This window comes from Pseudonaja textilis, chromosome 1, assembly GCF_049901715.1.
Source record: "Pseudonaja textilis isolate UNSWEBS1 chromosome 1, rPseTex1.2, whole genome shotgun sequence".
NCBI classification, from domain to species: domain Eukaryota; kingdom Metazoa; phylum Chordata; class Lepidosauria; order Squamata; family Elapidae; genus Pseudonaja; species Pseudonaja textilis.
The window spans coordinates 150706383-150718638 of NC_141990.1; the positions used below are offsets into that span (position 1 = coordinate 150706383).

Here is a 12256-nt window from a genome sequence, read left to right on the forward strand (position 1 = left end):
AGCAAAAGAAAAAAAGCACAATTCCCTTTGGGGAGGAGAAGGAAAAAGAGAGGATTTCTTTGGTTGTGAAGTGATCTAAGCAGATCCCAAGCCTTCTAAGATAATTCCCCTTGATAAACTCAAAGGTTTTTTTAAAAAAATCCATTTTCTTGAAGGCTGGATAAAACACACAAATGGATTCTTAACATACATCACATGTGTATCAGAATATGACATACTGAGTACTGCCTCTTTAAAATTACATATGCATAAAGATGCCACCTACTGAGGATAGACTTTAGATGCAGACACACAGAGAGTCAGACTTCTCTTCTTGCTCAGCTCTAAAGAAGACCTGCATTCTGCAATGCCACTTCTAGAACCAGACAGCATTCTTCAATTTCACGAACTCTGTAGTGATTTTCAAGACTCTCCAATAATTCTTGGGATTACAGCATATGAAGAAGTCACAGTTTGTCCTAAATACAAGCTCTAGAACAGGTACAGTCTGATTTATTTATTTTAGGTGGCTTTGTTTTTAATCAGCAAACGTGATGACAGCATGTACAATTTACTAGTTTGTTTTGATTGTGTCTTTGTTTACAGTCAAGGCATACACTGATTTTGAATTTGGATTTTTCTGCCACAGAGAATTGTTCTATATTACACTCTTCTTAGACATTGTAGTGATTAATCTCTAGAAATTTATGCTTTATTCCTAAGGTTGTTTCTTTGCGGTGGAATTGTAGGAAACACTGACATAAGTCAGTGAAACTTAGTTCTGAATAAGTCTGATACGCATGGTGCTGTTAGACTTTTTTCTCTTAAATTTCCCACAATAAAAATTACGTGAATGCCAACAGAACAGTAACAAAGATTTGACCTGGCAACCACCTAATGCCTCAGGAAGCCTCTAACAAGTCTGCAATTTTTACCTTTTTCTTTAGACGGATTTAGATGAAAGGTTTTCCCTCTTCATTTACATCACACATTCCTACCACACATGAAACATGATAAGCAACTGAACTTTCCCAGAGATGTTTCTTATGGCAAAATCTAGCTGTTCGTTGCCCTGAGAATCCCAATGTATTGTCAGGAAATTATGTTTAATTGTTTATTTGGTTGTGTGATTGTTTACGATGGAATGTATAGGCTGCTCGAATCTATGATGACTGAGGTTTGATTAGCATAAGCAGAATCTTCTTTACTAACCAGACAAAATACCTGATGCTGCTTGACATCTCCACAATGCAAAATAAGCCTAACTGTTTTGCAGCATTTGGAATCCAATTACTCCATTGGGCTTCAGTAGTTACATAATTATATATAAAATATACAATCTGATCTTGCAACTTTAAATATCAGTCTTCCTTCCACAGTAATGGAAACACAGACATGAGGCTATGTAAGATAATGTCACTTATGAAAGGTTATATGCAATTCCTCTGGTTTTCAGCCTCTCTTTCTTTTTCCTGGGAAAGTTTGCACCATTCCTAACCAGAACAGGCAGATTGGATTGACCACATCCTTTTCCCTGGAGGCCAGAGGCTATTTAAGCAGCCATTGCACTGCTGATTTTGTTATAACAAACCAACCAAGTCCTATTTTTACAAAGCATTTTTCATTATATAAAAGAGAAAAGTGGTCCAGGTAAATGAGCAAACTACAGATCCAAAACAGTGGTGAAGCTTGAAATTCAATTAGCTCTAGGCGTTCAGTTTATAGATTCACTTGAATGATCCAATATAGATGGCACAATATATATTTGAGAGACCCGGTGTTGAAAATCCTCCTTACTCAGAAAAATGGAAAGCCCTTCATGACTAGAACTCAGATCAGGGCATCGGAGAACCTTACCTAAAACTTTGGATAGCCATTCTTGATTTATATAAGCATAGTATCTCCAAGCAGATGAAGAATTTGGTTCCCTTGTCCCTACAGGATGAAGTTATTGATTCCATTGCATAGTAAGACTCTCCAACTTCCTTTTACTTTTGTGTATTTGGAGTGATTTATTGAGCCTTTGAGTTTGAGGTAGTTTATTCATGTCAGGAATCAATCAATCTGTTTTATTGACTTCAACAAAAGGTTGAGAAATGTAAACTGGTATTGGAATTATCTACTTGCAAAATAAAATCTTGCTGGCATGCAACTCATCACACTCAATTTAATTACTTGGGTTGCTAAAATGCAAGAGTGGCAGTTTTGTTTCTTTGGGAGCCTTTCACAAATTGTAAAAGGCTGAAGGAAATTTAACTTTATTTCTTCCCCTCCCCTCAGTGTCAATCAGTGAGTTCCGTTTTTGTGGGGAAAATATTCTTACAAAATGCAACTACCTGAAAAAGCCCCTAGTGTGGATTTGAAAACTGACCTTGTTTTGTCCAAGCATAAAAAGTGGGAAAGGATCTTAGAAAAAGATTTGTCCTTCCCAATCTTTGGCGTGCCTCAAGATAAGCTTTGGGGGAAGAGAACTGTATGTTATCCTTTCTCTAAGTCTTCTCTCTTGTCTTGAAAGGTAAGAAATTATACTGATGCTATCAAAGATGTTGAGAACATGACTTACAGAACAGTGAGGTTTCTCCCATGGATGGTGGTGAAAAGATAAAGTTCAATAACTTTCATCACTGAAAAAAAGAGACAAGATCACCACCATGAAGCAGGAAGCACATCATCCCAATAACACATACCCACATACCAGCTTTGCTGCTATCTATGGCAACCATATTGGAGACTTCCCTGCTTATCAAAACTTCACCTTCCCTTTCAACTTCACCTACAGTGACTATGACCTGCTCTTGGATGATGATGATGATGTGACCAAGACTCGCACTTTCTTCGCTGCCAAAATTGTCATTGGTGTGGCACTGGCTGGAATCATGTTGGTCTGCGGTATTGGCAACTTCATTTTCATTGCTGCTCTCATCCGTTATAAGAAGCTACGGAATCTCACCAATCTTCTCATTGCAAACCTGGCTATCTCAGACTTCATTGTGGCCATTGTTTGCTGTCCATTTGAGATGGACTATTATGTGGTGCGCCAGCTATCCTGGGAGCATGGCCACATCCTCTGCGCATCCATCAATTATTTGCGCACTGTTTCCCTCTATGTTTCAACTAATGCACTCTTGGCCATTGCTATGGACAGGTAAGGGGACAGTTGGGAAACTAGGGTTAACTGGAGCCAGGAATTGCTGTATCTATTCTTTTCTTTTTTTAAAAAAAGAGCATATGATTTATTGGAAGCCTTCTTCCATTTCAGAACCCTTCATCATTATTGCACTGAAAGATAAATCACAGTTATCATTTGACATCAAAAGCAGAAAGTTGTAATAAAAAGCTGCTGGGGGAACATCTGAAAAAGGATGCAAGGTCTTGGCAGAGCTGTGTGCAGATTGAAAGTGGGGCCATAGATTTAGCAATCAACCGCCACTACCACCCCAGGTTTGGTCAGGCTTGGGTAGAAATCTTCCACTTATACCTCTGCTCGGGATAGTCTCTTCTGGCTTTCTGAGAATGATATTGATGGCTTTTCTAAGATTCCTCACCTCTGGAATTCCAGTGATCCTACGTTACTACATTAATGATAAATGATGGGTTTCTGCTCTTTTGGAAGTGTTCATGAAGAAGGGAGGAATACTGTGGTTGCTGGAAATGGTTCCAAAGTAACCAGCATTTTATTTTCAGAAACCCAGGTCTTCGTTTGTTTTACATGCTGATATTATTGTCATTTGCAGAAGAAGGCAATTTGCAGAATAAATCAAAACATGTTTTGAGGATTGTGTTTTCCCAATTGACCACTAACCAGTAGAAATCAGATTTGATTTTGCAGTTTTAGAATGCTTAGACTGAAACAGCATGTTGTACTCATCTCAGGTATCACTCAAAATGCTGTTGCTTGATGCCCAAACCGTCTACTGCATTTCAAACATCGGGTTTTGAAATATCTCAAAGAATTTGAACAGCGTTCAGATATGGAAAACAGGCAAGGCTGAAAGGAATATCTTTCCCGTGTAATTATTAAGGAGGCTGCGATGAAACACTAATCATGAACAAAGATTGCCCAATTTCCCCTCCACAAGAGAATCTATTGTTTCAGGCAACAATCCTACATTAAAGCAATTACAGGCTTTTAAAAAAAGATTTAAATAGAACCCCAAGTAATTTATGGGATTCTTTTGCATTTGAAAATGGCAGAGTTTAGGTAAAATAGGTATACATGCTCTATTAGCAGCAACCCTCAGTGCCAGTAGATACTTGCATGAAAAATGCTCTTGGTGTCAGCTTCCCTTCATATTGCTAAACTGCAGTCCCCATCTTCTTAACCAGTACAGCTAGTCCTTAACTTACGATCACAATGGAGCCCAAAACTTATGTTGTTAAGGGGGAAATTTGCTAAATGAGTTTCCCTCCATTTTACGACTTTTCTTGCCGCATTTGTTAAATGGATCACTGTTAAGTTAGTAACATGGTTGTTAAGTGAATCTGGCTTCCCCGTTGACTTTGCTTATCAGAAGGCCACAAAAGAGGATCACTGGACCCTGGGACAATGCAACCATCATAAATATGAACCAGTTATCAAGCATCCAAATATAAATTACATGACCATGGGTGGGTACTGCAACGGTCATAAATATGAACCAGTTGTCAAGTATCCAAATGCAAATCACATGACCCTGGGGATGTTCCAATGATCATAAATGTGAAAAATGGTCATAAGTCACATTTGTCAGTGCTGTTGTAACTTCAAATGGTCACTAAATGAACTGTTGTAAGTCGAGGACTACCTGTACTGCTTTCTGATATGCTATCTGTAGTTGGGGATAAGAGGGTTATAATCCAACTCATTTGGAGAGAGTGCCAAATTGTGGAAGGCTTGCCCAGAGGACATCCTATAAAGATAGCAATCCCTTCTGTTCAAACATTACTTCTATTTTGTACAGCAGCTCAGTCTTGGAATGAGCTAAGGATGTTTATGAAATCAACCTTCAGTGGCCTTTGACATATTCAATATCTGATGGCATGTTTGGAATATACATTGATACATTTATTAGCATGTCTGTTTTTATAGGCAATTATAGTGATGTGATATCTTTGCAGTATAGGCTAAAAATGTGGAAGAATTGGAATTTGTCATTCCTTTTTAAAATATGGATCCATCCTAGAGATATCAATCTTATATTTGAAGTTATATGATCCACCAATGGAATTCTCTAAATATTTACATTTTTAAATGTGCCAGATTATTAGCAGTGTGTAGGGAAACCTATAGATAAGTGTATACGCCGTTCAAATAGTTTACTCTGTGATGTATCAGAAATATTTGTTTACACATTTATTTGATACTACCTATATCACCATCTGAGATGTTGGATTTGATGTACCAGTGGATGCCAACTGGTGGGCCATGGCCCACTGGTGGGCCGTGAGAAAATTTTGGTGGGCCATAGAGAAATCTCACCCCCAGAGCACCCCCCCCAAAGCAATTAAACTAGGCTGCGCAGAAACACAAGGCTGTGCAGCCCACATGGTTCACGGGAACCCTCCCTGCCCACTCACTCCTTACCCGGTAAACTTGCCTGCTAAATTGCTATTTTTCCTTTTTCTGACCATCATCTATTCTGCTCTGCCAGGAGATTTAGATTAGCTAGGAAGCAGGAAATGGTTGGATTTCTTGCTTTCTAGCTAGTCTTTAGCTCTTCAGCTTAGCACAGCCGAACCTCCCTTAGGACTGAAGGTTTGCTTGCAAGCAAATTCAGCACAGACTCACGACAAGCAAATTTGAGAGATTGAGCTAGCTGATGGCAGATAGATAGATCACTGAATGATTCTGTGAGCAACTCAATCTGCCTGATTTGCCTGATTTAGGGTAGAAGTTGCTCTTTTTTAAAAATAAAAAATTCAATATTTACATGCATGGTGTGTTGTGAGTTAATTTTGTGAGTTTGTTTGCAAGCAAATTTCATGTGACAGACTGAGCGAGTCAGTGGCAGATAGATAGATCTCTGAATGAATCTGTGATTCTGTGAGTAACTCAATCTGTCTGCCTGCTTTACCTGATTTTGGGTAAAAGTTGCTCTTTTTTATAAAAAATTCAATATTTATATAAATATTTATAATATTTACACAAAGCCATGCCCAGCCAGTCACATGACCATCAAGCCACACCCACCAATTAGGCCACGCCCGCAAAACTGGTTAGTGGTCCCTGGGATCTAAAATTATGAGTTTGGCGGTCCCTGAGGTCCAAAAGGTTGGCGACCCGTGTGATGTACAAATAATGGGAACCACTTGCTCAGCAAAGGTCAAATAGAAAATATTTGAGAGCAGTGAAATGGAAAATATTACACTTCAGCAGAAAAGATTCAGTGACATAGGAAAGACAAGATTTAATTATTATTTTTATTGTACAGCCTGACTTTGGAGAATGTCACTGTAATTTGGAGAGAAAAGAAAGGATATAAACTTAGCTTAAAAGAGAATTCTTTTAAACTTCTGTGAATAGAAACTCATCTCAGTGGACAAAAATGAGTTGTAAAAAAAACCCTAAAGAAGAGGTTAGTACATTCTGATAGTTCTTGAAGAGCTAAGAGAATGATGATAAATAATCCCCTAGGGCTATGCAAAACTTCAGTCCAATCACCTAATTGAAGAAGAGCTATGACAACCTCCACCATCCTCCCACATATACAAACCCCACATATTAAAAGTGAATCAATTGCATTATTTCGGATGCCTTCCCTAACTATTTCAAATGGTAACGGAGGTGTTCCATTGTTGGAAGAGTCTTTCTGCTCAAGGTCAGGAACCTCTTCAGTCTATTAGAACTAAGAGGTCCTTGGCGCTCTCTGAGCTTGATTGTTTTCTTGCAGATGTTTTATTACTCACACTAGGTAACATCATCAACCAAGTTCATAGAGCATCAAGGACCCCTCATGTCAACCCAGAGCTACAAATATTGTCTGTTATTGGCACTATCAGAACTGCTGTCCAAGTCTTCAAGATGACACAAAGTGATTCACTGAGGGAAACCATATTACTTCTGAAACTCGATGAAACAAATTGGATAGTCTCCCCAATGCAAATCCAGACCTCTTCAGACAAAGCCATAACTATCACACTGTCAATCACCCACAGTGTACAGATTCAGGATTTGCACATCACACCAAGCCATGGCACTATAAATAACCCATAGTGGCTTGATCCACACATACGTAAAATAATAAAACATGTATTACAAAATCAACATATGGATTTTTATGTTTGTACCCGGCTGTAAAGTATAAGGAGCTGTAGGAATAATCATAAGAGTCAGGAGAAAGTGCCACAAACTACAGTCCAAAGGACAAGTGAATCAACCCTCCCCAATTCTCTAGAATTAAAGGCAGTGGAGGAGAGGCATTGTGTATGATTGTGACCAGTGTCTGCAGATCTGAAATCTGAAGAAATTACAGAAGAATGGTCCCAGATTCCTTTGACGAAGGACATCTTGCTGTTTTTTTCTGGAGTTATCAGGCCACTTCCTTTGAATCTCTAGGGGTGCTTTGTTATTGGATGCTATGTTAGTGGAAGATGTCTTTTGATCAAATATTAGGGCAAGGTCTTCTATCTTGGTTGCCTGCAGATATGAATAAACTATAGTTAACCACACTCTATTCTATCAAGGAATAGTGAGTGTTGTAGCCCAACAGACTGGGTATGCAAAGTAGGAAAAGCTATATTTGGAGTCTACAGAGCAATGATGATGATGGGAGCTGTATTCTCCAATTGAAAAAAAATATATATACTAGGGCTTTGAAGGCAGAATAATGCCATTTTCCCAATTTCTCAGTTAGAATTAGTAGCATTGTATCAATGATACACTACCTACAATTCCATTTCTTAAATATTGAATAAGAGCAGCTCGATGGCCAATAAAACAAATTGCCATTTCTGTTAATTACCTTAAGCTACTTTGAAGCAATAAAAACGAGTGGATCTTTTCTAATACAAATTTGGAAACTTCTGTATTTTGCAGATACCTTGCCATTGTTCACCCATTGAAACCTCGGATGAATTACCAAACAGCAACCTGTCTAATTGCTTTGGTGTGGATCGTCTCCCTGATCATTGCAATACCATCAGCCTATTTTGCAACCGAGACTGAACTGTTTATGATAAAAAACCAAAAGAAGTTTTTCTGTGGACAGATTTGGCCAGTCGATCAGCAGATGTATTACAAATCCTATTTTCTGTTCATCTTTGGTGTCGAATTTGTTGGGCCAGTCTTCACCATGACCCTCTGCTATGCCAGGATTTCACAGGAGCTTTGGTTTAAAACTGTGCCAGGCTTCCAGACAGAGCAGATCAGAAAAAGGCTTCGTTGCAGAAGGAAAACCGTGCTGGTGCTCATGTGCATCCTAACTGCGTATGTTCTCTGCTGGGCACCCTTCTATGGCTTCACAATTGTCCGTGACTTCTTCCCCACTGTCTTTGTGAAGGAAAAGCATTACTTGACAGCCTTCTACATTGTGGAATGCATCGCCATGAGCAATAGCATGATAAACACCATGTGCTTTGTGACAGTCAAGAACAACACCATGAAGTACTTCAAGAAGATTATGCTGCTTAGGTGGAGGTCCACCTACTATGGATCCAAGGCTAGTGTAGATATGGACATCAGAACCAGCGCAATGCCCATCACGGAGGAGGTGGACTGCATTAGACTGAAATGAAATCTTGACAGATATTCATCTCACAGCCAAGGTTCCATAGCCTCATTCACTCACTGCTTTGCTTTCTTTTCTTCTTTTTTTCAATGTGTCAAAGTTTTACCAGGGAAGTTGCTGTCTAGAAGAGCACAGACTGAACAAGCTCCCTGAAATGCTCTAGAAAGCAGAACACTAAGGCACAACCAGCTTTATCACTGTTGACTTTGTTGTGATTCAATTTCTCTGATTTGAAATTATATTGACTGTATATCTAAGCTGGAAATCAGAAAATGGTGAAAAAAATGGGATTATTCCAAAATTTAAGATTCTTTCTAGACTCTCATAAAAATCCCCATTACTTCGTATCAGGACCAAGGCAAACAACATGCTTGTTCACTTCCATGTGTAAGACAGAGAAAGGCAAGAAATCGTTTATTATCAGCCAGTTGTTATGGATCAATGGGCTTCAAAACGTTCCTTATATTATCAGAACCTACCCAAGCAATTCCAATACTGTGATAAGGTCCCTTAAGATAGACATTAGAATGGCTGAAATTTGTCAAATTTTCTGTAAAACTTCTGCTCTTTTCTTTGTAATAGTATCAGTAATATCCCTTTCTTGCAGAAATCTTGTAGCCTATTGATGTTTATAGATGTATGAATGAGATGTTTTTGTTCCTATTTTCAGGTTTGACAGAGCTGCTACACTTTCTCTCAGTCAGCTTCTTCCATTTCTTGAATCTATTTAACTTACATTTATATTTGGGAAAAAGAAAACAGACCCCTACATTTGTAAAACACAGGGGGTTTTTTCATTATTGTGGTCATCGTTTTTATTTATTTATTTATTTAAATTTAAAGGCTGCCTAACACAATTCTAGCTCAGATGTGATTATTGTTTAAAGTGGTCTAACAATCATATTGCCTTCTGAACCATAGTTTTTTGAGATGCCCTATCTTTTTCCAGGGCTTTTCAAAACCTGAAGCTGGTTTGGTTCAAAATAGCTATAAAAAAGGAAGGCCTTTCTGCATCCCTGAAGTGCTGAGTAGAAGGTGGTTAATTATGCTTGTGGTACCCAGATAGAAAGAAAAGCCATAAAAATCAGTTACCACACGTGTACATAATTGAGAGAACTTTAAATATATTCCTGGATAGATATAATTCACAGAATAAACTGAGAAATCTGGAAGGAGCCCAAACATTGTGCAATATATATACGGTGCATATACAGTATTCATCTGTACTTTCTTACAAATATTTACCATGACTTGAAAAATGCAAAGTACACATTGCAAATCTGAAACACAAAACAAATGTTGTCTGATTAAAAAAAAATCTATACTATTCTCCTGAAACCAAAATGTCCGTTCTCTCCCCCAAAATAATGCAGTCAAGAATATCAGGGAACTTACCAAATATTGTGAGTCAGCCTTGCTGAATATGACCAACCTCCTGATGAGTACACTTCAACTCCCAGAATTCCTCAGCTAGCCTTAAGTATCCATGGGTGCAAGGTGACAAGTGGGAAATACATTCTGACCACTAAGTATGATGTTAATAATGCATGTATGATGAGGCAATGCTTGCATCATTATGTCACAATACTTGAACTGATACTTATGCCTTTAGCATAGCCATTACTGAGCATTTGGGGAGTTGAAATCCCACCCATTTGGAGGGAGCCCCAAATTGGGCTTCATCCCCACTGTCTGCAGAGTTACCCCAATTGGTAAGAGGAATCCTGACAGACTACCTACTCTGAGATTTCTCCAGGACAATTTATAAGGCATTAATAACATCTTCAAGCTAAGAAGCTTACTTGAAAGAGCCAGTAACATTGGATGCCCTGAAAAGAACCAGGTTTGTAATGGAATAGTTGGGGAGCTCCAATTATTGTCACATTTGTACTCTTTCCTCCAAATAACATCATCCCAGGCTAACACTTGCAGTGTAAGAAGAGATGGTCAGATCTCGAGTATGATCTTTGTTAGTGTAATAATCTCCTTCCTTATAGCCAAATAAATGGAGGTTTACTCAAAATTATCCCATCAAACTTACTGGAACTTGCTCCAATATAAAGTTGGAGTAAAACAACTAGGAGCAAATTACAGGCTGAATTGCCTCTAATTATTGTATGCTTTGACCACACTGTTGGGTAACCCATACTGACAAACTGCATAAACTTCCACAAAACCAGTGCCATTAGATTCATCATACTCTTTTGTGAGGAATCCACATTTTTGAAACAGACAATAGCAATCAGTGAGGGTCTGAATGCAAATCAGGATAGTTGGCTTCATTTGTTAGGTTTTGAGAATTTCATATTGTAGTGCTACAAAGTTTGGTCATTTTGTAAAACTAGTTTTGATGTCAAGTGGAGCTTTTGTATCTTGGTCTTGTGTATTTAGGAATCAATGTGGGAGAGGAGGTTCACAATAAAATGTTAAGATGTGACAACCTGCAAGAGATCTCTCAATAGGTTTTAAGGGCCGTAGGGCTCATTTGAAAGGGGTTTATCTCAAATACATACGTTTTCCAATTTTTCCCATTCTTGCACCCTGAACTAGTGGTAATAGCAATCTCTTGTAAAAATTGGTCCCCCTCAATTCTAATTTTATGTCACATGGGGAAAGGGGAACAAGTCATCTCTATTTGATTCTATGAATATACCAACAGAGACATACACCTCATCTTCATACTGGATAGCAGGAGTGTCAAACTTGATTTCATTGAGACTTGCATCAGGGTTGTGTTTCACCTCGGGCTGGGGGAAGCATGGCCAGAGTGTGTGTGGCTGGGTGTGTGTGGCCAACTCAATGTCACTCATGTCAGGGGCACCTATTGTCCCTGTTGGAATCTGATTCAGAGGGGGAGGCCAAGCAGCTGACAGGGAGTGGAAGTGTGGCTCCGTTGGCTGTGGAAAAAACTGGAGAAAGGCACTGTCAGCCTTCAAGATTTTCTCCCTTTGCTTTGCATCTTTCGACTGTCATAAGTAACGGGGGGAGGAGTGGGGAATGGTTATGGGAAGCGAGCTGGAGGTGTTACAAACCAGAACTGTATAAACTGGGGGGGGGGGTACATTTTTGCTTAGGTTTCTATCCCATCCTATGCACAGCTGCAACCCTTTATCAAACTATGTCAAGGTCAACGGACAGAAGCCTCATCACCACCTGGAGATGCCCACATGATGATATACACAACTTTTAATTGGATGAGCCAATTGAACTATTGGGGGTGGGAACGTTGCTATTTCTTTGTATATGTGATTTACGTGCCCATTTTCTCAGATTCAGAATTATTTTGTTGCTACCACTTGATTTCCAGTAAAAGATATCTTTTCTCTGATTAAAGGAGTCTAAGTATGTCTTTCTTGGATTTTGAATGGAGCACCAGCTGACAGGCACAGTCTGGCTGGGCAGAGCAGGGGAGAGGTAGAGCAAGGCAGAAGGAATTTGGAGGAAGACCCAGGCCCATCACCTCTTCATCCTAGGGCACGCAGGGAGGAACAGAGAAGGAAGCAACATAAGTTGTGTGGCTTATGGGGGAGGAAAAGGCCCTGATTCCCTTCATTAGCTTCAGCTGGGAACAC

The 12256-nt window shown here is 39.1% G+C and overlaps 1 protein-coding gene across 2 annotated transcripts; it reads left to right on the top strand.

The window, feature by feature from the left end:
• Nucleotides 1–322: 322 nt before the first annotated feature.
• On the top strand, nt 323–12049 carry PROKR1 (prokineticin receptor 1). 2 transcript variants are annotated; one of them, XM_026712904.2, is made up of 3 exons: nt 323–480; nt 2495–3124; nt 7994–12049. In XM_026712904.2, exons 2-3 carry the CDS (start codon nt 2631–2633, stop codon nt 8688–8690), a joined length of 1191 nt encoding a protein of 396 aa, XP_026568689.1. In that variant the 5' UTR covers nt 323–480; nt 2495–2630; the 3' UTR covers nt 8691–12049. The 2 variants fall into 2 exon arrangements, with proteins under 2 accessions (XP_026568689.1, XP_087775408.1); XM_087919282.1 differs by having other exon boundaries at nt 2759–3124.
• The last annotated feature ends 207 nt before the right edge of the window (nt 12050–12256 follow it).